The sequence below is a fragment of the Mus pahari genome, chromosome 10 (assembly GCF_900095145.1).
Source record: "Mus pahari chromosome 10, PAHARI_EIJ_v1.1, whole genome shotgun sequence".
NCBI classification, from domain to species: Eukaryota; Metazoa; Chordata; class Mammalia; order Rodentia; family Muridae; genus Mus; species Mus pahari.
In genome coordinates, this window is record NC_034599.1 from 38,421,036 (window position 1) to 38,447,418 (window position 26,383).

A 26,383-nucleotide genomic window follows, 5' to 3' on the forward strand; every position below is an offset into this window, starting at 1 on the left:
AGAGAGAGAGAGAGAGAGAGAGAGAGAGAGAGAGAAGCAGACAGGATTGTAGAGAGGCTTAAATAAGCTCAGACATGTAAAATACCTAAGACATCAGTCGCAAATTGGTTAGAATCATCCTTGCATATAAGACCCGGGCCACAGCTTCCCTCAGAATGTGCTGTCCTAGGGTGGAGACTTGCTTTTGATGTCCAGCCCGCAAATTACAAGGTGATTTGGCTTGTGTGACCCAATTAAGAAGCTTTCTGTCCCGTGGACCTCTGCGGACACCTCACCTTCTGCCCCCAGGGGCAATGACCTCCTCAAAGCCTGCCCACCTGAGAGGACAGAGGCTCCGCCTTCCTGCCAGAAGTGCATCTGATGGAAGCAGCCTAACTGGTTGTCAGTGGTGGGAAGTAATAAAACTGGGACATAAAATACACTTCTTTAAAATCCCGGGCTAGGGATGAATGTGCAGGCGTGGCCCAGGTAATTAACCACTCTGCCCCGCCTGTCTCTCTGGGCCCGTTTTGTCAGGTTGCTCCTCCTATGGCTCCTCCTCCTGCCCCACCTTCTCCCCACAGGTGTGTCCCTGGGCTCTGGCTGCCAGCCCCCACTCCGTGCCCGAGACATCCGCTGAAGTCACCAGCCACGAGACCCCAACCAGCAGACACAGGCTAGCCAGTGACCTGCCATGGAAGGTGCCGATGCCTGCAGGAGCAATGGGGCCAGCCCGGAAGCCAGGGACGCCCGCAGCCCACCGGGTCCCAGCGTCAGCCTAGAGAATGGCACTAAAGCAGACAGTAAGGACACCAAGACAACCAACGGGCACAGTGGGGAGGTGACAGAGGGCAAGACCCTGGGCAGTGCCCTGAAGTCAGGGGAGGGGAAGAGTGGCCTATTTTCCAGCAACGAGTGGCGCAGGCCTATCATCCAGTTCGTGGAGTCTGTAGACGACAAAGGCTCCAGTTACTTCAGTATGGACTCTGCGGAAGGAAGGAGGTCCCCTTATGCCGGGCTGCAGTTGGGGGCTTCCAAGAAACCTCCTGTGACCTTTGCTGAGAAGGGGGAGCTGCGAAAGTCCATCTTCTCCGAGCCCCGCAAACCCACGGTGACCATCGTGGAGCCCGGGGAAGTCCGCAGGAATAGCTACCCCAGGGCTGACTCCAGCCTCCTGGCGCGGGCTAAGTCGGGTTCCGAGGAGGTGCTGTGCGACTCCTGCATCGGCAACAAGCAGAAGGCCGTCAAGTCCTGCCTGGTGTGCCAGGCTTCCTTCTGTGAGCTGCATCTGAAGCCCCATCTGGAGGGCGCTGCCTTTCGGGACCACCAGCTGCTCGAGCCCATCCGGGACTTCGAGGCCCGAAAATGTCCCTTGCATGGCAAGACTATGGAGCTCTTCTGTCAGACCGACCAGACCTGCATCTGTTATCTCTGCATGTTCCAGGAGCACAAGAACCACAGCACCGTGACGGTGGAGGAGGCCAAGGCCGAGAAGGAGGTGACTTGCTAGGCCCCTGGCTGTCTTCCCTTACCCCTCCCATTTGGACCCTCACTGAGGCTTCACGGTGCTCTGCTTTTAGGGAACATTTCTTCTCCTCTTCACCTCCACCCTGGGGGTCAGAGGTCACTCTCTAACTTCCAAGGATCTTAAGAGGGACATCCCATAGGCAAGCAAACAGATTAGACGCTAGGCAAAGCTCACCAGATGCATCTAAGTCAGGCTGGAGTATTAAATGGAAGGATTCAGAACTCTCTGCTTGACTCTCTGTCTGTCTGTCTGTCTCTCCCTCTGTCTGTCTCTTCCTCTGTCTCTGTCTCTCTCTCCCTCCCTTCCTCCCTCCCCTCCCTCTGTCCTCACAGGAGATACTAAGGCAGGAAGAGGGGACTTGAGGGCTCCTGAGTACCCCCTTTTTTCCCCTGATTCCGGGTTTGCATTTGCAGTCTTGCAGCTGCTGGCTCTGCCCTAATCTGGACGTCACCCCACCCCACCCCACCCCACCCCNCCCCACCCCACCCCCATCCCTTCCTCTGCTCTCAGTTGGGCCCTGTGCCCTTTGTTTGTGTGGCTCCAGTTGGCAGGTCTGTGCCTGTGGGTGGACAGCACTGGATCGAGAGCATGTGTGGGTGGGTGGATGTAAATGTGTGTTTTATACGCACACGCACGAGGGTGTCTGCGAATGTGGGTGTCTGCCCATATTTATGTATGGGCTACGTAAGTGTGTTTGTGTGAATTCCCTGTGTGCGATTAGGCGGTACTTCCACTGGGAGGAGCAGAGGCAAGCGGAGACTTGTGGATGTGTTGCATCTGGGGAAGGTATTCTGGGTTAAGTCCCAGCTGTGGCCACTGGCCTTGTCCCTTCCTGAGCTCCCTCACCCAGCAGAATGCGGCCTTCCCAGGGGCAAACCTTCCTGGTGGCCAGGGCAGGGGCTTTACTTTCTTGTCAGCTTTTGTACCCCAAGGGACTCCTCTGTACCTAGCTCCGAGATCACATGCTTGCAGGTCACTCACTCTGTGCCTCTTGCCACGACGGTCAGGCAGCAGGTTCTGAGTCGCAGATGGGAACAGATATCCTCTCTAGATGCTTCCCTTGGCTCCCAACAGTATCTTCAGCTTCTACTGTCCCTGGCCCCAGTGTCCTCTGACACCAGTGTCCCCTGGCTCCATCCTGGCCTTTAGCTTCAGGATGGGAGACAAGAGGGAGGAAGCATGAAGCCATTCTTAGGGACTGTGCTGGGGAATTCAGGACAGAAGGAAGGTACTGGGAACCAGTTTCAGGCCTGGTGTTAAGAGGGTGCCAGTCATGAAATGTAAGACAGTGACTAAGCTCCCTCCATGTGAAACCGAGGCATGGGTTACACCAGCGGTTCTCAACCTGCGGGTCATGTCCCTTCGGTGAATCTCTATCTTAACAAACAAACAAACAAACAAACACCACTGCTCTAGACTATTTTCATGTTTCTCCATGAAGCCCCAGGAGTTTTAAAAAAGTCCCCGAGGACTCTGGGGTGAGAAGGGGGACAAAGTGGATTGAGAAAGCAAAGGTTTCAGGTCCTGACTCCCCCCAAAGCCTGGTATACACCCTAGCCTCTTTTCTGGGCAAACTTTGGCTCCACTGTGAGCATCTGTGGAAGGGCTGGTTCCAGAGGGAAGGAAGGTGTGGGCATTCTAGCCTGGAGACACAAGAGCTTCCGAGTTTGCTATTCTCAGCCAGGGGCTGCTGTAGGGCTCAGAGAGTTCTTGACTCCAAGAGCTTGGTAAAGAAACAGAGTCTCAGACACACAAACAAGATGGGACACCCTCCCAGGTATGCAGAAGCATAAACACGGAATCACAGAGGGAGAATACAGGGTTTAATGGAGCATTCTCAGTCTCACGGTCTCCTTCCTGTTTACCCTGAAGATGAGGGGGTGGGGCGGGCACACCCAAGGGAAGGATGGAACCTGGCTGGAGAAAGCTGTGCCTAGGTCCCACCTTGGGAGGGAATGGCATACTGGAGTGGCTGCTATGGCGGGAACTTGGGGTAACCTTGGGTAACAACTCACCTGTCTGTGCTCTTGCAACACTAGGATAGACAGAGAGGAGTGGGATTGAGCATCCAGGAGACAGTGCGGAAGCGGTCTGTCTGGGGCTGGCTATTATGGGATGTTGGACTTGGTGGGGGGGGGGAGACTTTGACCCAGAATAGGGGAGGTGGTTGGGGTGAAGCAGAGTGTTAATTCTGGTATCCTCTGAAGGCATCCGAACCAAACTCAAACACCAGCTCCTGCGTGCCTTTGTGCAAGGGAGCAGGCAGAACCAGCTCTGCAGGCCTGCTGGTGAGGCCAGGTGAGGTCATTAGGCAATGTCTAGGTTAGTTGCACAAAGCTGAAGATGACACCCATGGCCACGGGCACTCATCTCCCGGACCTCCAGCCTATGTACAGATTTGGAGCACAAGCTGTACTGGGAAAAGATCATGTGTTGTAACACACGAGAGTGGCCCTTTCCTCTAGTGAATGTCAGTGTTTCCCTCTCTACTCTCAATGTCCCAATGTCTCAATGTCCCATAGGTGCTCCTCATTGGTCCACCTTATACCTCAGGGTTTTCTCAGGCTATGTTAGGAGGTAAGATGAAGAGGGATACCAACATCCTATTTATTGATTGTCCTCCCTAACCATTCCAAGTCCCTCCAGTTACAGCTGCCTGCTCCAGGTGGCCCTGTCTTAAGGTGCATTTGACCTGGTCTCTGGGTTGACATCGTTGGCATGGGAAGGTGTACACTGATGACATTCAAACTGGAGTGCGACCCCAAAGGGCTCATATTAAGTGACCTGTCCACACTCTAGACATTCTCACCTGACTCAGTTCTCTTACTTTGCCTTGTGGCTTGATTTCTCATCCTCTTGCCCAATTCTCTGAGCAAGTCTGAGCCACTTGGGTACCAGCCTAATGCAGCCACGGGTCCTTGGGTTTCTCTCTGAGCTCATTTGGGGAGGAAAGCTCCTTGAGCAGCAGATGGTGGGGACTGGCGTTCAGGAAGAGGAGCCAGACTAAAAGCTGGGCTGCTTAGAATCTCCCTGTCATTTTCAGGTGTGAGACAGGGGGCATGATCAGTTGGATGATGAGGGGAATCCATTAAAGGACTGGAAAGTGAGAACCAGGCAGGTGGTTGGTGATCCAGTCTCTATGGGCTCAGCATTTGCATGATTACAAATGAAGCCGTCCTGAGGGATGGAGGGCAGGCTCCGTGATGCAGGGACGCACACAAAGGCCAGGGACGAAGAGCTGAGGTGGGGTGGGATGGAGGGTTTCTCTCTACTACTTCAAACCTCCTTCCCTAGCAGGATTAGAAGGGTCTTCTAATCCTGTGATCATCAAATCTAGGGGCCTCCAAACAACAGGCTGCAGGCGGGGGTCACTCGGTGATCTGTTAGAACACAGTCCAGTCTCTGCTCTGAGACATTCTGGTTCACATGGATTCTAATGTATAGCTGGGCAACTCACCACAAGGGAAATGAAACTAAGGGTTGGGTAGTGACAGCCGTAGGGCTCCTCCGTGGTCTGCAGATGCCAGGATGAAGCCTCGAACTCTGGCTGGCACCACCCTTTAACCTGAGGCAGGAGGAAGCCGAGGGAGTGAGAGAGGACCGACCCCTCAGTGAAGCTGGTGGACAGATAGGAGGCCATTTGACACGTGAGCATAGAAATATGAAATCTATTCAGCATTTCAGATTCTTATCCAGGTAATTACTATGTGTCTGAGAGTACAAATTTGGCAATTAACTGGCTCATTTGGTAAATGTCACAGCCCAGGGCCCATGCAGTTAATCCAGGCTGATGGAACAGCTTGGCGGGCCAGGTTCTTCTTTCCCGGGGCCCTGCTGGTCCACGGGTCTAGTGCTTGACTATGTCTATACTTGATGGCCACTCTAGGCTGAAGCACCTCAGGGAGTACCATCCCTCTACTGGCGGGGGGGGGGGGGGCTTCTACTCACTCAAGGTCACAAGAATTTTAATGCTGAGCGACCCATACAATGGCCATCCTACCCTTCACAGAGGAGAGGCCCCAGACAGTGTGGGAGAAGGGAACAAAGGAAGCATTTAGGGACAGGCCTGGGCAGGGTGGAGGGAAAGAAGCGAGGAGTGGGAGGAAGGCAGGAGGGAGGAAAGGGGAGGGGTGGAGCACTGAGGCCTATCAGTCATCTGAGGCATTTGGGGGAGGGGGGAGGGGAGTAAGAGAGTGATAGCTAGAGCCGATGTGTGTGTGTGGTGTGTGTGTGTCTGTGTGTGTGTGTGTGTGCGCGCGCGCAGTAGGAAGGGAAAATTGCTGAACTTCACCAGCTCCAAAGAGGAAGGAATTCGGTAAAGGACAAGATCTATGTCCTAGGAATGTCTAGACTCCTATCTCTCAAGGAGCTTATGAAGAACACAGAACAAGAAGTGGGCTCCATGATTATGACTTGGCTTTACATCTCTTTCTCAGTGTGCACACTTGGACCAGCTACATAGCCCCTCTAGGTCTTAGTTGCTGCTTCAGCAATGTGTAGCTAACATCACTGACCTCCACAGGGTCTCGGGCTTGTAGGAGATACTCAGGAGCCCAATGCCTTTCCTCTACCTGTCTGTCGGTAGTCGTGGTTGGTATCTTTGGATATCCTGTTGTTACTTTCTCTGCAGAATAAATCCTGACAACCACTGAGAAGACCCGAGGCACATCGCTAGGGATCTGACTCTAACACCTGTCCTCAAAGGGACAGGACCCCTCCTAGATAGGAAAAGGAGCCATTACTGTGACACCACCCCCACCCAGCCCCAGGAACACGCTGTATCCTGCGGGTCTGGTCTTGCTGACTGTGGTGTGGGTACCGGGCCTCTCCCCGCCCATGTCCGACATCTTTAGAGCCTCAGAGAAGAGGAGGGCCGGTCTCTCCTCTGCCCTGACCCATTCTGCCGCCCACTGATGCAGACTGCCTGTCTCCGCTTCTGATCCTGCCCTTGCACGTGCCCAGGCTGGCCATCTCCTCCTGCCAACATAGGTGGCTGGGCAACACCCCCACTCTCCTCTCCAGACCTCAGATGGCCCCTGCCCTCCCCCTTCCCTCCCTGTCTTTCATAACTGTGGACTCTGAGGAGCTGATCTCTCTTTGTCCTTGGCTTAAGTGCTTCATGGCCTAAACTACATTGAGCTCTATCCCTTGGACCCAGGGCCTCCTTCCTTCCTCCTGGCTAGCCAATCCATTCTCCTAGGGAGAGCCTTCACCCAGTTGTGGGCTGACCACACAGCTCTTGATCGGTGTCTTTGGCACCACTGTTCACCTCCAGCTCCTAACTCCACCATTCATCTTCTCCCACTAGCAGAGGTTTGCCTGTTCTCTGCCTTTTCTACCTCTCTCCTGCTTCCCCCCAGGGTCCCCCTTGCAAGGGGATATCTTACTTTTTAAAAAAAAAAAAAAGATTTATTTATTTATTATATGTAAGTACACTGTAGCTGTCTTCAGACACTCCAGAAAAGGGCATCAGATCTCGTTACGGATGGTTGTGAGCCACCATGTGGTTGCTGGGATTTGAACTCATGACCTTCGGAAGAGCTGTCAGTGCTCTTACCCGCTGAGCCATCTCACCAGCCCGATATCTTACATTTTAAGTCTGGTGTCCCAGCCACTGTCCACCCCACAGTCTGCCCACATCCCGACTGTGTGGTCTAGACCACATCTGGACCCCATCAGTCCCCACCTACCAGCCTCACCATCTAACATGTCTCGGTCACCTGAGCCATTACCCTACTTGTTATGTCTACAGCTTTCCCCCACCTGGGAGGTGCCATAGAGAAGTGGCCATGGGGACATTCCTCAGTCCGTGCTTACTCTGTGCCAGGTACTTTCTGAGAGCGTCACTTGGTGATCCCCAGCTCTCCTACTCCCTCCGTGGGGGGTTTGGGTGCTCAGCTTTCCTCCACAGCACAGATGGAGCTAGAGCACAGGGAAGTGGAGGAACTTACAAGACCCCACAGCCCGCCTGCGGGTGGCGGTTAAGGGTCTCAATCTTGGATTCTTATTCGTGAGCTTTGAGTGAGCCCTACTCGAAAGGCACAGCTGCAGAATTTGGGAGACCTCCTGCTTTATTTGGATCCTGGTCTCCCCCCCAGGAATTCTTTAGGGATGGGAGAGTTGCTGGGACACACCCTTTATCCCACTTTCTATGCCTATTCCTCAGGGTACAGAGCTTCTGTTCAGGCCTGGACCACATTAGGGTCTTTAGATCACTAGCTCTGAAAGTGTTGTTTCCTGGGCGTTTTGATTCTTCACCTCAAAGAGCAGAGCTGGAGGGTGGGGGCTTACTCTCTTTGTTCCCCACCCCCACCCCTGCTGCTCCTGTGTCTTCTCTCAAGCTTTGTTCCAGAGACCCAGCCAAGTCCCCACCCTTACCTCCTCCTGCAAGCCCTGTCTTCCTCTCTGGCGCTGGTGTTTTCCATGCTGTGGGGTTTTCAGATGTTGGTGGTGGGGCAGGTGCTTGCTGAGCACATCTTAGACTCTTGCCTGGCGAGCCTGGGAATATGGTGGTGGTGAAGAGGCCAAGGAAGCAGGACTTCCTGTGTGTGTGTGTGTGTGGGGGGGTCTCTGTGGCTCCTGAGTCCCTGTTTTCCACACCTCTGGACACCGTTTCTAAAAGGCCAATGGGAACCTATTTACCATTAGGAGCTGTGCTCTGGGGATTGCTGTGAGCATCCCCGGGCTATCCCTCAGCCTCGGCTACAGGCGCTCCTTGGTTCCGTGGTCTGTTCAAAAGCAGCTGTTGATACTGCAGGCCCAGCTGCTCAGGACGCCCTGCCAGAAGAGCTCACCTGTCTCATGGCTTGTGATTTCTTCCCCTTAGCCAAGGTGATCTTGTAGGTTCCCTGGGGAGATGGCTAGAGAGACGGGTAAGAGTCTGTTTTCGAACCCCAGTGGTTCTGGGAAGCTCTGAGTCATTCAAGGCCTCCTGGAAGGATCACCCCTTTATCTTCCAAGCTGGACAAGGCTTTGGGGGCCCAAGTGAGGCCCAGGAGGAAAACAGAGGTGCCCTTGACTCATCAGATAGTCTTGGCTTTAGCTTCACACCTCCAATCTGTCCCAGTGACAGCTGCTTTTCAGAGAAGGGCTTTCCCCCACATGGAAATCAAGGGTGAGCGTAATCCTGATGTCTCATTACCCTCCTGATAGAGCTTCTTCTGAGCCCACCACAGGGTCCGACACTCTGTGAGTCTCTTGAACTCTGTGGGTCTCAGGTCCTCTCCTCCCCTGCCTGGCCTCACCTTGTAGTTTTTTTTTCCTTCAGGGAGCCTGGGGGAGTGTTCCCGTCTTGCCCACACTGCAGATACGCTCCCTTTCTTATAAACAGGTTTACAGCTGTGCCTGCCTAGACGGAGTCTGTGCCGCCGGCAACCCCAGCTCTTGCTTGCAACACCAGGCCTGCGTCATGCCACAGAAACGCTGCACGGGGGTTTCTGCTACAAGACACTCCCTGGGCAGGGCTCCACTGGCCTGGGCTGAGTCCAGATTCTCTTTTTCACCAATGGCCTAGGCCCACTGAAGGGAACTAGAATCTCCCACCTTTCAGGTTAGGTAGGAGAATCTAGGTGGCTTAGGTCCTATAAGGACACAGCCAAACTGCTCAGCCCTAGTGTTCCATTAACACAGAAGCATGGCATTGGATACATTGCTGGATTCTTAGCCACTAGCACAGAGCCCGGCAGATCTGAGCTACTGATGACATGAGCTGAGTGAAGGGCTACACGGATGCGTGGGGAATGTGCCCGAGTTTGCTCTATGGTGAATCATCAGCTCGGGTCTCCGGTTCTGTTTCCTCTGCCCCGCTCTGTTCCTGACAACTCCAACCTCTACGCTTTCCCTACAGACCGAGCTGTCACTGCAAAAGGAACAGCTGCAGCTGAAGATCATGGAGATTGAAGATGAGGCTGAGAAGTGGCAAAAGGAGAAAGACCGGATCAAGGTGAGTAACCCGAGGCTCTCCAGCTGCGCCCTCACTTGCCTGTGTCGTTGTAGAGAAGCAGATCTCCGCTGCTGCTCCAGGCTTTGGCCCATGGCGATAACCATATTTAGGCTCCTCCCACCCCCTTTGACATTCCCTCCCACGTTCCTTCTCAGCCTAGGCCATTGAGGTGGGCTTTTCCCTATCACCAGAGTCGGCAAACAAGACCCTAGAGCCATTCCTCCTCCATGTATCTTCCAGTGTCATCTGGTGGCTGCTCTGTCCACCAGACTACCCAGCTACTAAATACATATTCTTTTCTACTTGGGCCAGCATGGTAAGCAGGATGTCTGCTGTGGCTTAGATAATTGCAAACCCATCTAAGGTTACTGACTTCGGAACCTGGCCTCAGGAACAGCCAACTGATTTACTTTCCAAATGATGTTTGCTCTAGTCGGGGTTTTGGCAAGCATACCCTGACTTGTGGGAGACTGTGAGGGCTTGTAGAGAGTCACGTGAGTATGGAATAGAAGCTCATGTTGACCCACAAGAGTCACAGTAAATAAGGAAGAGTGGGCCATAAGAAACACCTGCAGACAGATGTGCAGGTGACACACACCTGTCATCCCATCACTCAGTGGGTGGAGGTAGGAGGATCAGAAGAAGCTCAAGGCCAACCTTGACTACATAAGAAGTCTGAGGCTAGCCTGGTTTATGTGTAATCCTGTCTCGAGCAACAACAATAACAAAACAATCCACCTAAAGCAATAACATATGCACTGGCATGGTTATCCATAAGAGGCATCACCTGATGATGCCTTCAAATGAGATTTGTAGACAAGGAGGCTTGTCAAGTCAGGGCCCTGGGGTTCTCCGCTCTGTTAGAAACCTAGGGTTTTTTTCTTAATGCAACTCTTCCCCAACCCTCCTCTGACTCTGGACCTAGAGCTTTACCACCAACGAGAAGGCTATCCTGGAGCAGAACTTCAGGGACCTGGTGAGGGAGTTGGAGAAGCAGAAGGAGGAAGTAAGGGCTGCACTGGAGCAGCGGGAGCAGGATGCTGTGGACCAAGTGAAGGTGATCGTGGATGCTCTGGATGAGAGGGCCAAGGTGCTGCATGAGGACAAGCAGACCCGGGAGCAGCTGCACAGCATCAGTGACTCGGTGCTGTTCCTGCAGGTAGCCGACTCCACTGTTCAAATCCTCGGTTCCGATGCTCAACTCATCCAGTCTCTCAGGCCCTCATTCACTATTCATCCATGTACAATTACTCATTGCCCATTGACCCACTCTCCATCCATTTATCCATACATCCACTCATTCCTTAGTCATTCACTATCTATCCATCTACCCACTGTCAATCCATTCATTCTTCTTTCCATTTCTACACGTCCACTCACCATCAATCCACTCGCCCATTACTTATCTGCTCACTATTCATTCAACTATCCATCCACCCACCCATTACCATACACTCACTATCCATCCACCTAGCATTCATCCTTCCACCCATCCACCCATCCACATATCCATCCATCCATCCATCCATCCATCCATCCACCTACCCATCCATCCATCTACCCATCCATCCATCTACCCATCCACCTATCCATCCATCCATCAGTGCCTACAAATCTGCCCAGTCATCCACTCATTACCCATCCCCCCTCCACTCACTACCAACCAACCAACCCACTCATCTACTTACTTCCCACCCGCCCACTATTTATCCATCCATTCTCTATTAATCCTTCCGTTTATTTAATTTTCTCTCCAGTCTACCCTCTCTACTACTCTTAAGGATGGCATGCAAATGTCACCTTGTACTCAGTTCAATTGCTATGGACCAGCAGTGCTCTAGGCTTGATAAGAAAGAGTTCTGTGATTAATTAGTAATGCCTGCTTTGGGAAAGGGAGGGGTGGCATGAGAGCATTTCTAACTTGTTATCTTTGATCTCGTCTGTTTGTGTATTCATGCATCCATCTTTCTGTCTGCTAGAATGTTTTGATACTCCTGGGCAGGCAGGACTCTATCAGGTGCCATGGTGAATAGAGAAGTATAAGACATGGTTTCTGCCCCCAGGCAGCTGCAATCCAACTGGGAAGATAAGACGTGTACAATTAGAGAACAATATGGAAAAGTGTGTAATTAAGTGATAAAGCATGTGGCTCAGGAGATAAGTGTCTATGGAAATTCAGAGAAGGGCTGGCGGGCTGGAGCAATCTAAGGACAACCTAGAAGAGGAAGTGCAGTTTGGAAAGGGTCTTGCAGGCTGCTTAGGGCTCAAGGAGGAGGGATGCTCAGGAGAGGGAGAAGGGATATGTGAGAACCGAGAAAGATTGAGGCAGGATTGAGTAAGCCTTGTCAAGATGGAAATACACGCACTGTTCTGGTATTCCCACGCACCTCTTTACCTTTTCCCCTAAAGTCTACACAGTCCGTGTCACTTTCACAACTCCCCGAGTACGTACGTTATATACACATCAGTGGTGGGAACCCTGGAATCTCTCATCTGGATGCTAATTTGGTCAAGGTTGATTTTCGCTGACTCATCTGTCAACTCATCCAGTAAAAGCAAGGCTAGCTATTGAGCTGATCCCAGAACTCAGCCCTTCTGAGTGTCAGCACAGTCCCCAGCTAAACTGAGAGTTCCCTTGCAGACCAAACTCCCCATAGCTCACAAAGTCAATGGCTGCTTTTCTTTCTCGGTAGGAATTTGGTGCATTGATGAGCAATTACTCTCTCCCTCCACCTCTGCCCACCTACCATGTCCTGCTGGAGGGAGAGGGGCTGGGACAGTCTCTTGGCAACTGCAAGGATGACTTGCTCAATGTGTGCATGCGTCATGTCGAGAAGATGTGCAAGGCCGATTTGAGCCGCAACTTCATCGAGAGGAACCATATGGAAAATGGTAGGTCCTCCCTTGTCTACAGGTCCGAGGCTGTGTGTGTTTCTCAGCCAATTCCTGCTACCAGATATAGACAAGAACCTGGCTAGCTGACCCCTCATGGTCCCTAGTCACTCATCCATCGGACATGTTCAGATTTGGGTTCAGGGATTCTAACAGCTCCATTGAACTGGCAGCTATTACAAGGGTCTCTAGAGCGAAGAGCCTCTGGGAACTGCTTGTACAGGTGCCTCCTCTGTGGGCCATTCACTAAAGCCAAGGGCTGGTTTCGTTCAAGTCTCCATCTGACTGTCAGCTCTAATGTAGCAGCTGTATACTGCTTCTGCTTCAATGGGCTGGCTTTGAATGGGTGGGTTACAGGCCATTCATAAGTAACCCAGAATTACATCTGGGCTTGGAGGGAGGGAGGCCTGTCACCATGACCGTGATGAGTAGTGTTAAGCCCACGGGCTAAAATTGGCCTGGTGGTGGGTTGGAGGTGCCTTGGCGTGTCTCTCTGACTCATCAGCCCTTCTCTGCGTCACGTTTTTCCTCTGTAGAGATCACCTGAATTACCTCACAGAAAGACTCCTGAGAAACTGCCCTGCTAAGCCCTATTCCACCCAATCCCATTCCCTTTAGGGCCTGAAGCCTGGGTACTTTCTCCAAGGGCAAGTCCCAATGGCTCAGGCCCAGTGCAAGATCTTCCAAAGAAGCTCAATTGGGCCTTGTAGCCATCAGCACCAATGGGAGTGATTCTGTCTGGTCTCCAGGTGCAACATATCATTCTTCTCTGAGGAGAAGGCAAGGAGTGTGCAGGGTACCACACGTGCATTATACCACACAGTGTCCTTGTGAAATATGGGGGTGGGGGGTGGGCATTCAATCACACCTAAGGACAGATAAGCCATTTTAGCAAGACAATCATTTGGCTTAGAATGGCACTCCGATCCTGACAGCCTTTTCCTAATGGCAATAGCCATGATCCTAATGGGGCTGGTGACAGCCAGTGTGATTGAGGGCTCCCCTGGATGTGGGCATTATGCCAAGTTCTTTCCTTCCTTGGCCTTTCTCTATTCCCTGGCAGGGTGTTGCATCTTGCAAATGTCCAGGTTGTTATTCGGAGAAGCAGCCTTTCAAAGAGCCCCCAGCCATTGGGGAGGACATGCTGTTGGGTTTCCCACTGTTGATCTGGATGCTATGGCTTCTCATCGTAAACAGGGTCACCACCACTGTTGACAGCAGCAGCTGTGGTTTAAAGAAGGGCCATTATATTCTCTGTGGCACAAACCTTGCAGGAGACTCTCTGGGTATGGTTTGGGCCAATGCGAGAGGACAGTCTTAGCTAGGGTAGGGTAGCCTGCGAACCTCATAGGAACCACCCAGCCTCCTGGTGGTTCATCGTCCCATTTCTAGGTCAAGATGACTCCTGCCACAGTCTCTGTGCAGGTGTGGCCCGGCGTCCTATAAAAGGTGTGGAGTGTGACGGTGGCAGGGGTGAGGCTGAGTGTGCTGACTAAGCTGCCCTGCACCTGTGCTGCAGGCCCGGGGGAAGCCTCCTTTGCCAATGTTATGTTCTTGTCACTTTTGCCTGTTGGCTGGATGGTATCTGTTATAGGAGATAGAGGCTGGGTGGCATGTGAGTCAGACCTTGGAGTGACCGTCTGCTGCTCCCTGATGAAGGCTTGCCTACCAGACCAGGGATGCATTGCACCATCCCAGGCCCAGGGCTCAGAGGTACCAGGCCACCTACAGAGATCCTTGGTTTAGTGGGACCAGGACTGGATGAGTATCTTTAGTCTGCTGGGTACCAGGATCCTGCTAGATGCTGATGCTGATGGAGATGAAGATGAAGGATAGGTCTGAGCCATCTACTCCTTATCTGAGAGAGCATGGGAGGGCTGGAGGAAACAGCAGCCTGGAAGTAGGGACAGGAGAGGGATGGAAGGCTGCAAGGTGAGGGTAGAGTTGGACACCGAGAGACACGGTTGCTAGGATTTGAGAGTCTGCAGCTGTGTGCAGCTTACTCTACACAGCTGACTGGATCCCTGGGCCACAGAGGCCAAGAGAGAACCTCAGCTCACCACCTGATGTCGCCAGCAGTGGCTGGAACTGAAGTGGAGTGAGGGATATCGCCAGCGGTGATCCACTACCCCGAGCCTTGATTTCCTTTTCTGTCTGCCACATCGAGATGTTCACATCTGCCCAAGAATTGATGTAGAGATCAAATAAGAAATGGGTATCTACCATCCACACAATAGCCCTTGCCAGGAGACATGTGACTGGAAAGTAGCTTACTGGAGGAGCAGGGTGTGTGTGGACACCGTGTTCTCTGTGAAGGTTTGACTCTCCCTGTGGGCTAGCCCCTCTTCCCCATCTCTCCCCCTGCTGACCCGCCCGCTCTCTCTTCCAGGTGGGGACCATCGTTACATGAACAACTACGCAAGCAGCTATGGGAACGAGTGGAGCACGCCTGACACCATGAAGAGATACTCCATGTACCTCACACCCAAGGGTGAGGGAGTGTGCTACCAACGGTAGTGGTTCAAAGCCCCTCTCGGACGGGTTCTTCCTGGGCAGAGTGACTCAGGGTGTCTGGCACCTGCATCGGTGCTTCCGTTCACTCAGGGGTGACACGTGTCCTGGTTTGGTGGCAGGTTATTCAGCACTCTGCTCGTTAGATGCATCAGTCCCCTAAAGCAGCCTGTCACTCCTGTAGCCTGTCCTTCAGAGTGTCTTCCAGACTCTCCTTTGGCAGGCCAGAGCTGTAATTGCAAGCAGTGAGTCCTGGGTAGGGCTGCTGCCTCCAGGGCCAGTCTGCCCCTCTGCATTTTCCCCGGAGTCACCTGTTTCCTTAGTCTGCCCTCCAGGGGTACAGCCTAGGCCAGGGTCTACCTGTCCTTGGTTCAGAATAATCTGGAACATTCTTCGAGGCCAGCAACAAGACACAACAGTGCTTGTTGCTTATAAGGGTGGGTATCCCAGGCCGCAGGCCCAGGGTAGAGGGGGGTATGCAGGTGGATGTGGGAGCTAGGGAGTCTAGAGTAAAGTGAGGGTGCTAGAGAATGGAGGGTGGAGCGGGAGGGGGAAGATCTGGGGAGGCATTTAGCTGGAGAGTGAAGCCAGAGGCTCTGAGCAGTTGCTGACAGACAGATAAATCTACAGGGCTCAGGATTGGAAGAAATGAGCTCACTATGCAGGAAGTTCTGCACCCCGCCTTTCATAACAACACCTGGACTTTCTGGAAGGTTCTAGGCAGCAGAGAGATGCCAGGATTTCCCCTTTGACATTCCTGGGGTGAACCAGGCTCTGACATCAGTCCCGTCCCCTCTCTTTGCCCAGACCTCTGCTCTTACTTAGCCAGTTCCATGAAAGGACAAACTGTGCTGGCCAGATCCCCAACATCTCTCTCCTTAGAAGTCCCCGTCTGCCTCGTACCAGCCTGGTGTCTCTGCTTCCAGCCCTGCTTGGTTAAGGGCTAGCCAGATGACATTGTCTAAACCCCGCTGATGGGGATGTCCAATCTCCACTGGCTTCGGCTCAATTCTCTCTGTATAAGGGAGACCCAGGGCCAGAGTGGTCCCACTGCTGTTCACCAGGTATAGGGAGTGCAACCTCCTACAACAGTTCCCTGAGAGTGCCAGGCTGAATCAGCCTGAGGCTGGTCACTGTCCCCTCTGGCCTGTGTCCTTCTGTGTGAAGAGAGGCAGCGAGACTCCAGGGCCCTGTGAGTCAGTTGTGATATCTATAGGTGGAAGAAACAGGTTCCTCTGGTGTCCCTGCCCTGTGGGGACAGGATGGGCAGGACACCTGCAACTCCCAGGCTCAGGGTAGAAGAGAGGCATGGGAGGAGCTGCAAAGACGTCAAGAGGATCAGAGAGCCAGGGCCACCGAAGGCTGAGCCTGGAAGCTTGGACTGACTATGACCCCCTCCCTTGGAGAAATTAGTTCCCAGGCTCAGGAAGGAGGGACTCTCTGCCCAGTGGAGAGGGCAGGGCTGTGATGGCAAAGGATGGACAGGCAGGGCAGGGCAGGGCCAGGTGAGTCAGCAGTGGGTTGAGTGTATGGTGTCTAGGCGAGAGGGTAGAGACAACAGGAGGTCCCTGACTGGGGGATGTGTAGGAGCACAATGCGGAGAACAGGGAGAAGCCACAGGCTGTGTTGATAGGAGATCCAAGCTGGTCCATTAGCCTTCGTAGGAGGCTAGGTCATTGGGGGAGGACACATAGCCTCTGCCCCTTCCCCAACTGTTGTCATACCTCTTCTTCCTCCTATGACCCCAGATCCTAGCCTCTGCAGTGCAGGAGCGTAGCATCTCAGCCTCCTGCTCTCAAAGCTCCTCCATAGAGTGACCAAGCATCTTAGCACACACCCAGAAGTCTAGTACTCTGGGCACTGTAGCCAATAGTGTCCCCTCTGCTTTCCAAAGGGTCCCCATCTGAGTGATGAGTTTTGTGACTACCTCAGGCTAGACCCAGGGACTGTTCTTAATAGAAGAGTCCAAAGGACTCTGGGGGGTGAGGGGAGGTGTTTAGGATACTAAGATCCCCCTCAGCAAGTGGGAGTCCACAGGCCCCGAGTAGAGTCAAGACCACGTTTCTGCAACGATGTTTCTGCCTCACAGGTGGGGGCCGGACATCCTACCAGCCATCCTCGCCCAGCCGCCTCTCCAAGGAGACCAACCAGAAGAATTTCAACAATCTGTATGGCACAAAAGGTAGGCAGAGACTCAGCTTACAGTAGGCAGGGGCAGTGTAGGTGTGCAGGTGGCAACCTGGGACGGTGGTGCCAGGGCTGAGTCATGGATGGAATGTCTTGACTACCCAGTAAAAGACAAAAGTAGGAAGTGAGGGAGCAGGATGGGTCTCCTGAGCCGAGAGAGAGAGAGAGAGAGAGAGAGAGAGAGAGAGAGAGAGAGAGAGAGAGAGTGAGTTAGTTAGTTCTGGCTTATGCAGAACTGAACTGCATGATGTCATCAGTTAGGCTGGGGAGGAGCTAGCGAGACTCAGCAGCTTTAAAAATCCCCAGGCTGCTTGTTCTTTTTATCCCCGAAGGATGGGTTGGGGGAATGAGGTGAGTGTCTACTCTGAGGTTAGCTGTGGCGGCCTCTCCTAGTGAGTATCAGGACTGAAGGCCCACGAACCTGAGCTGACTTTGCACTTGCCATGCAGTGGCTAAAATGATTTATCTGAGATGCAACTGGAAAGGAAAGCCTGACCTGACACGAGTGTGTCTGGAAATCCTTATTACAGACCTGGGCGTGGGGAGTGGGTGCCTTTCCCAGGGGAGCTGTCAGGTACAGGATCTCCCGCTCCGCGTGCTGAGGAGACCACTGCCCCAGGTCAGGATCGTGGTGTGCTCACGAAGCCTCTGTCTGGGGGTGTGTGTGTGTGTGCTGATTTTGTGCTGGAGCTCTTGGGTACTACCTGTCATGTACAGAGCACCGGGCCAGTTCGGCTAGGCACCCCCAACCCAGAGACAGCCCTAGGAAGACCCCTTAGAACAGACCCCTGAGAACTGGAAGGTCACTCACTACACTGCCATCTGGTGGAGAGGGCGACGCCCCGCCTCTTTGCTGGTGGTTGAGATTCACAGCTGTAGAGGTGGAGAAGCTAGCTCAGTTGGTAAAGCGTTTGCCACACAAGCACAAGGACCCAAGTTTGACTCCCACCACTTCCGTGCAAAAGCTGGGCATGGCTCTGTGCGCCTGTAATCTCATTGCTAGGGAAATGGAAATGGGGAATCTGGAGGTGATACTGACCAGACGGCTTAGCCAAATAAGCAAGCTCCAGGTTCACAAAAGACCCTGTCCCCAAAAACAATGTGGAAAAGTGACTCGAGACACTCGAGGTCCTTACAGCTGACAGGCATATTATACTCTGTGCTTGCACGCCGGCCTGCCCGATACCTCTCCCCGCCCCCATCCACATACAAAAGGTTTACAGCTGTGGCCACACCCAGCAAGTATCTCTGGGAGAGATTGCAGCAAGACAGTGACCGGTACATGGGTCTGCGGAGGTGTGTCCTTGTGTCCTGACACTTGCTGAGAGAGGTCCCTAAATCTAACGTCAGAGTGGCTACTTGCCCCATTTCACTCAACTCATCCTTCAGGAACAAGAGGAATACATGGGCTTCATGGCCCACTGCTGCGGACGGAGCCTGACTCCTTAGGAGGTACCCAAGGCTCTCTGCTGCTGAGGAAGAAAGAACTTGAGGAGCGTGCCCCGTTAGTGGGGACTCCAATGTCATCTTGGTGTCCCTGCTGTTTCTCCCTAGGTTCTCTTCCTCAACACCACAGAAACCTCCTTGCACATGGCTTTCTGTTAGCCTGTTCACCCCACAAAGAGGATGTCAGGCATTCTGTCAACAGTCTCTGTCCCCAAGTGATAGGATGTATTGGTATTTACTTGCTCATTTATTAGCATGCGTGTCCACCAATCATGCGGTGAGTGTGTTCTAGAAATAAGGCTCTGGTAGGTGTCAGTTTGATGCAGGGCCAACCAAACATATCCTCAGCACCACAGGAGATGAACGATTAAACAGCCAACTATAGCCCAGGGTCTAGGCAGGTCAGGGTGACGGGAGGGAGCAGGTAGAGGCACACAGGGAACTCGGGGGAGGTGACAGGGAGACCTGCTATGTAAATTTGCTGAGGATGGGGAGCAAGGACGTGTCCTGCATAAAGGATCATTCTGAAGCTAGTATTAGAGGAAGTGAAGTTGCAGCTTGGCTGGGGTGCCAGGAAGTGGGTGAGAATGGGGAACACCTGTGGGCTGTGTTAAGGGCTGTGCCCTTATTCTGAGAACAGGAGCTGACAAGATGGCTTAGCGGGCAAGGCCCTTGCTGTGTAAGCCTCATGACCCCAGTTCAATCCTTGGGCTCCCATGTAAAAGTGGATGGAGCGAGCCCAGAGGCATCCTCTTGATCTCTCCGTGTGCATCCCCTGAGACACACTCAAGAGTACAAATCACCCTCTTATTCTGAGGACGGTGGCCTGCAGGAGCACACCTATCCTCACACACCTCCACAGCAGGGAAGGCGGAGGTAGCCAAGGGACCAAGGGTCAAGGGTCTGATGGATCATGCCCTGGTCCTTCTCCACGCCTGCCTACCTGGGTTTGACGTGCCTTCTCTGTTCTGCCAGGCAACTATACCTCCAGGGTCTGGGAGTACACGTCCACTGTTCAGAACTCCGAGGACATGCCCACGGTGCAAGGCAACTCCTCCTTCTCCCTGAAAGGTGAGCTCACTCTCTGCCCCTTTGCTTTGCTTACAGGCTGCCTTGCTTGAGTCTCTATTCCCTCTCTGGCTCGTTCCTCCCTCACACACTCTGGAGGCGAGGGCACCAACCCAGATGGAAGCTGGGCCTGTGGTGCATCCCAAGGCAGGGGAGGAGGCTGGGCTATGGCGATGTTTCTTAGGTGTGACACACATACCGGGTCCTAAAGATGGGCTGGGACAGCAGGAGGGTACCCGCCCTGCCTCCCTAACCCCTGGCCCAGACGCTTCTTCTGGGCTGCTTTCCCAGGCTCTCTGCTATGGAGCTGATTTACCTCTGTTTGCCTGTCCCAGCAGCTGACTAGAGCCCAGGTCATGTAGCAGCCCTCAACTTCCTGTAGAGACATCTTGTAGCAGCCTGAAGGGGAGATCAGGCCTCTCAGGTCTAACCCTCTTTCCCTTTACTTGGCCCTCACCTACCTACTGTATCTCTGGGGGTCGTGAACAGGTTGAACGGGCTACATCTCCTACTCCCTGGGGTTAGGTCATCCTGGGAGTATAGTAAGTAGGTCAGGGCCCTCCTGTCTGCCTCTAGGTCTTAGAGGCAGCTCTGATGAGGAGAGCTTTCACTTCTCACTATGCCCACACACGTATCCCCGAAGGAGCAGAGGCTTGCCCCTTGGGATGGAGAAGGACACCGCCCCTCCCTGAACCTCCCTTCCCCTCCAGCAAACAGTGGCCTTTGAAGTGGCTTCATCACCTTGTGGTCCAGTTCAGGCTAGGGCACAAGAGACCCTGGGGAAGTCCTGTATCGGGGCCAGGCGTGGGACACGGGACACTGGGACTCCGTGGCAGGCTGGGGACACTGTGGGACTCTGTAGCAGGCTGGCTCGCAGCAGGTGCTTATCTGCTCCTTGCTCAACCTGAAGCCTGAAGGTCACATGGTGCAGAGGGCAACAGCTCTTAGTCCTGGCTCCGACATTTCCCATCAGACTATGTACAGCCTCCTGCTGAGGCCCTCCTTGGAAGGGCTTCTCACTTCCAGCGAGTTCATGGCAGGCACCTTCAAGCTGACTAGGGATGGCCTAGCCAAGTTGCCCTGTGTACCAGTATAGCCTGCAGTTCTGAGAGCCCCCTCCCCCCACACCCTCTGCCCAGTCCACAGCGGGAGCACAGTGCCCCAGAGAGGAGTCAGAGCCTCAGCCTCCTGGAAGCCTGTACCCACGCCAAGACCGCCACCCACCGCTAACACCTCTCTCTCTCCCAGCAGGCACTGGGAAAACCCCCTATCAGTTCACAACCCTGGGACAGGCCACTGCAGAGTTTTCCAAGCCCCTGGACCGCAGTGGGCTGTTTAAAAACAATCCTGGTACCTGCTCCCCATCCCTCCCCTTCCTCTATCATAGAAGGGCAGGAGGGCCATGCTGTGGGAGGTCTCTGTCACTGCTAGGGGGTCCTGGGTCCTGTTCCAGAGAGAGAGAGAGAGAGAGAGAGAGAGAGAGAGAGAGAGAGAGAGAGAGGAGATGCATGTCCCCTGTCCCCACCATCCTGGCTCCCTCTCTTTGGACTTCTGTCTGCTGCCAAGGCTGGTCTCCTGGGCCACCCCTGTCCCCGCCCTTAGCTCTTACGGCTGGTATGGGTTTTTCTTTCTGGAAAGAGAGAGGCGAGGTCTCAATTTCCAGTTTTCATTGTCACCCAGGACCCGTAGAATCTTCTCTTTCTCAGGCAGCTTCCACCCCAGGTGCAGGGACAGTTCCAGGGGTTCTTGTTCAGTGCAGCGGGAGGTTCTGCAGGTGGTAGGGCCCACTGCACGCAGCCACAGCCTCGCCGGAGCATGGCTGCCAAATGCTAACCCTGTAAACTTCTTTAGCTTCTCATTCTCCAAGTCATGGGCTATCTGCCCTGCCACTGAGCAGGCTTTCCTTTGTGCCTCCCAGCCAAGCCCTTTATAGAGGTGTCTGGGCTGAGAAGGAGGGTGGGGAGGCAGGCAACCTGACCCTCGCCAGCCCCTTCTCATCAAGTACTGAGAGCCACCTGCTGGGACCTTGGGCTTGCTGTCTTAGCCTTGAGTGACAGTCACACTGGCTGATGGCTGACCTTCTGCGGGTTCCTGGTCTGCTGCTGGTGAGATGTGAGATGACCAGAGCCAGGCAGAAGGAGTGGAATGATGGATTTGGAGACTGGCGAGCCTTGGCTACTAGTTCTGATAGCTCCTTGCTGGCATACGACTCAGGCAAACTGCCGAGCTAAAAGAAAGGACCAAGCAGGGGCAGACACTCATGTGATGCTTGGCACAAGTGGGGCTCAATGAACGACCCTCCCAACACAGCAGAGCCAGGAGTTCCTCCTTCTGGGCAGCGTTGGCAGGGGCTGCTGACTGAATGGCTGTCCTGGACTCTGGCAAAGGGACAGGTCTCTGAGTGTTAAACCTTCTGGGCCAGCGAGTGGTGATCCTGGCAGCACAGTGCAGACTTAGACTGGGAGACAATGTTCTCATGCTGTCTGACCTCATCCATCTGACTGTCTCCTCCTCCTTCTGTCTGCCTTGCTGCCTCCTTCCTTTGCCTCTCAGGATGTCCAGTTGGCAACCGCCCCGCCCCAGCTGCTGCACACCTCTGCAGGTGGTTGAACTTGGTCTTGGGCTGGATGATGCTTGGGGGTCACTTTGGGGCAGGCATCGAAGCTGCTCCTCCGTCTATGGGGCTCCCTGATTGCCGGCCAGGGCTCCTCCTAACTGGAGCATTTTGTCTTCCCAGGTTATCCCTCCCTCCTCCGGAGCCAAGTTCCCAAGGCCCAGCCTCAGACTTGGAAATCTGGCAAGCAGACTCTACTGGTGAGTAAGGTGTACCGGGAGCATTGCCAAACGTAGGCATGTCCAGGGACCTGGCCACTGTGCAGGCTTTCTGAGTCTGTTTGAAGAGAGTGACTTTTCTGGGCCATGCTGGGAGCATGGGAGGCAGCAGTGACCCTTATGCCAACATGTAGCAAAGATAGAAGAAATGGACTTAACAGGCAGGGGACCTGTAAATGCACACTGCCTTTGATCTTAGTTTAGAACCTATAACACAGGCGTACTATGTGTTTGTATCTGCAAGTGATCACTGAGTATCGATGGTGGCTTGGTCACCAAGAGGCATGTGATTCATTCCTAGGGCTACTTTCTCTTCTGATAGCATAGAGGCCATTAGGGGGGATGGTGTGTGTATAGGGAGGGAAAGCTAGAAAGGTATATTCAGAATTTACTCTCCAATAACTCTAAGCTGGGGCTATTAGAAAGCAGCACTGGAGGGGGGGTGTGGCCGAGGGACCCAGGCCATCTGCTGGCACCTCAGAACCACATTCCCTTTTCAAAGACTCTCTTCATTCTTGTATTTATGAGTGCACTGTAACTGTCTTCAGAGACACCAGAAGAGGGCACTAAATCCCATTACAGATGGTTGTGAGCCACCCTGTGGTTGCTGGGAATTGAACTCAGGACCTCTGGAAGAGCAGTTTGTGCTCTTAACCACCAAGCCATCTCTCCAGGCCTTCTCTTCATTCTTATAATGTGATGATGAGATGAAGTGCACCACTTCCCCCCCACCCCCTCCTCCCCGCAATTCCCTGTGGATTGACAGTCTTATCCGTGCCTGGGGACAGCATGGATCACAGATTGTCACCCTGGAGGCTTCATCGCCCCTCATGCTTCCCTCCCAAAGGCTTGCTAGGTCCCAAGAGGCCATCCAGTGAGCCATGCAGGTAGCACCTCCCTTCAGCTGCTTTTGCATTTTGAGGTCAGAGCACAGGATTTGCTCTGTTCTACAAAGAGCGGCTGGGGCTGGTTTAATTGAAAAAAGTCTTTAATTTGTGGGCGAGAAGAGCTAAGCGATTGCATGTAATGCGGAGCTGGGCCCAAGGGCGTCGAAGCAGCAGGACTGTGGGAAACCGATAATGGGAGAGCGTTATCCCTCTCCCTCCTGTGCACCTTCCTGGCTCCCCAGCCTCTGAGGCTCCAGCAGGACAAGGCTGTGCTGTCCTACTGTGACACCTAGTGTTGGGAGGGTGGAGGGCAGTGTAGTGGGAGGCCTGAGAGCCAGGCTGCCTTGGTGCCTAGGTCCCAGCCAGCACCAGCTTCCTATGTGATCTTGTGTGAGTTGATCATCCATGCCTCAGTTTCCCCGTTTCTAACATGAATTCTGCAGCTTGGGTGATCTCATAGTCCTTCTGACTCTCACATATGGTGACCCTAACTAGGGAGGGATAGAAATGAGCACCCCGCCCACCCCTTCCCCCTGCCTATCAGACAGCAACATTGTCCACTGGCCTGCAATCCATACACTGTCGACACGGCCTTTCTGAAAGACAAGTTCTTGCTTATTCACCTTACCCAAAGCACCATGGACTGCTCTGGGGCCCTGGAATGGACCTGAGGGCGAGAGAGACCTGGCTCCAGGCTCTGCCATGCCCTGTTTCCCTTCTTGGGCCTTAGTTTTATCTTTTGTGAATCAATGGTTTAGCCCAAGTCTGCACTGAAGACCCTCCTGCCCTGGCCTGATTCCTACTATGCAAGAGTGTCAGACCAGGGGCTTCTGGGAGGCCCAGAGCAGCTCCGTGCCTGACCCACTTAGGGGCAAGGCTGATTCCTGAGACCCTCCAGAGGCCGGCAGTGCTTGTCGTGGCCAGGGACAGCTCCAGTTTGCTCTTCCGTGCCAGCCCGGGGGGGGGGGGGGACGGAGTTCTCGGTGGGGGTTAGGAGGAAGGGAGAAAGGGGCTGAGTTCCCTGAAATTGCCGCATGACATGATCCACAGAGGAGGTCAGGGAGGCTCTGGTGAGAGAGGCTGGAGCTCCGTGATTGTGGATGGTGAGGAGGGAGCACAGTGGAGGGAGGACCTGGCATAGTGGTGTGCTCATTCTGTATCCTTCTGTCAGGGAGAATCAGCAGAGAGAGCGTGAGCCGACGCGTGAAGTACTTGAGACGCAAGAATAATACCAGGAAGTAGAGTGGAGTAGGGAGTGATGGGGTTTGGAGTCCAGTCTCTGGGTCTCTCATCTTGTTCCCCCTGTTCAACTAGCTGGCGACTTGGGCAAGTTGCCTAGCCTCTCTGTGCCCTGGTTTGCTTACTTATAAAGTGGCTGTGATCATAGTCGCCTATTTAATTGGGTGGTTGTAAAACCTAATTGAGTCTGTCGATGGCAAGTCCTTGGCACGGTGCTGTGTAGTTTTGTAGAACACAAAATGCTATATAGCACACGGTGGCTGTGGTGGTGACATCAAGATATTGTGGGGGTGGGGTGGGGTGGGGGATGATGTCCAAGCTCATATGCTAAGTGGCAGGGACAGACTCTAGCTAGGATTTGGACCCAGAAGTTATGCTATCACCAGCCATCTCCTGGTAGCAAGATAGGTAGATCTTGCAGGCTGCTTCGGAGTCTAGGCTGGGTGGGCAGGTTAAGGGCTTCTCCAACCACCTGGTTATCCTAACCACTCCTATCTCCCCACAGTCTCACTATCGGCCATTCTACGTCAACAAGGGCAGTGGCATCGGATCCAACGAGGCGCCCTGAGTTCAGGACGAAGGAAGCTCCACTCCCCCATCCTCCTGTTGCTCCTGCTTTGCAAGCTGCTGCTCTTTCTCCTGGGCAGGAGCCCAGCCCCACCCTGCCCCCACACGGTCTCTAGCAGCCCTACCAGGGCACCCTCGCTTCCTCTGCTCCTTTCTGCTTGGTGACAGACAGTCACTGTGACTTCTAGGTGTGAGGCCACGTGATCTACCACAGGGGCGTGAGACAGCTGGGCTCCTTTCTCATACACCAGGCTCACACAGTGCCAGTCTGTCCACCTGCCCAGGCTCTGCCGTGTCAGGCTGGGTGACCGTTTCCTTCCACCAGGTACCTAGTTATGGCAGCCTCTTTGCTCCCGTCCCTTGGGCTCATGTTGTATTGGCAGCCTGAGCCTGTCAGGAGGAGATGGGTCCCGTGTGTCCTCTTGCATCCCCCTTACTACAGTATGGCTGGCCTTGGCCACGCCTTCGGGGATGCTCTCAGCATCTTGGCTTTTTCCTGGTCCAGCAGAGAGGTTCTGCCATGTCCTCTTTGAGGCCACAAAACCGGAGAATGGTCTATGCTATCTGGCAAGAGGATCGTAGCCTAGACATTTCTCTGCCATTGCTTGGAAGAGCAGTTCCCCAGGTGCGCCACAATCTACTCATGAAAATTGGCCTGTAGATTTTCACGACTATGGGAATTTGGTGCTCTTCACAGTAATGGCCAGCAGGAGGGCTGGTAAGAGTGGCTTCACTTAAGACGTACCACCCGTATCAGGAGAGCCAGCCTCTATGTCACTGGGCTTTGAGAGGGCCAAATCAGGAACAGTACTGGGTATTGGGAGCTTGTCTCCCACCCTGGGTGATGGGGCCTCATGAGTCAGCTTGCAGGGGTGGGGAGGGGGGCACTTTTGGCTTGGGCTTCCCCCTCCCTGAATAAACCGTTTGTCTCTTTATGACTCTAGCCCTGAGTGGATTGTCCCTCCGGGTCACAGGGGCCTGTATTACCCCTCCCCCATTACTTCTTTTGTTTTTGTTTGTTTTTTTGAGACAGGGTTTCTCTGTGTGGCCCTGGCTGTCCTGGAACTCACTCTGTAGACCAGGCTGGCCTCGAACTCACAGAGATCCTCCTGCCTCTGCCTCCTGAGTGCTGGGATTAAAGGTGTGAGCCATCCCTATTGATATTCTCAGTGTATCAGTGTATCTTGAAAACATGCCGCCTTTGGGTCTAGTCTGGGTCTCTGAGGAAGGAAGCCTGGAACTTTCTGAGGCCCCCTTTCCTTAGCATTGAACACAACAGACAGAGGCCTAGGGAGCTCTTGACTA

At 53.7% G+C, this 26,383-nt stretch overlaps 1 protein-coding gene across 1 annotated transcript; it reads left to right on the top strand.

The window, feature by feature from the left end:
- The first annotated feature begins 553 nt into the window (after nt 1-553).
- Nucleotides 554-26,013, top strand: Trim29 (tripartite motif containing 29). The gene is made up of 9 exons (XM_021206825.1): nt 554-1,477; nt 9,354-9,449; nt 10,375-10,608; nt 12,143-12,341; nt 14,731-14,832; nt 16,942-17,034; nt 19,461-19,556; nt 22,291-22,367; nt 25,017-26,013. The coding sequence occupies exons 1-9, from the start codon at nt 674-676 to the stop codon at nt 25,077-25,079; spliced, it is 1,764 nt and encodes a 587-aa protein (XP_021062484.1). The 5' UTR covers nt 554-673; the 3' UTR covers nt 25,080-26,013.
- Nucleotides 26,014-26,383: the final 370 nt, after the last annotated feature.

Coding starts and splice junctions, on each gene's coding strand:
- Trim29 (XM_021206825.1), top strand. CDS start 674: ATGGAAGGTGCCGATGCCTGCAGGAGCAATGGGGCCAGCCCGGAAGCC. Junction 10,609..12,142: donor ACTCGGTGCTGTTCCTGCAG/GTAGCCGACTCC, acceptor CTTTCTCGGTAG/GAATTTGGTGCATTGATGAG. Junction 17,035..19,460: donor CAATCTGTATGGCACAAAAG/GTAGGCAGAGAC, acceptor CTGTTCTGCCAG/GCAACTATACCTCCAGGGTC.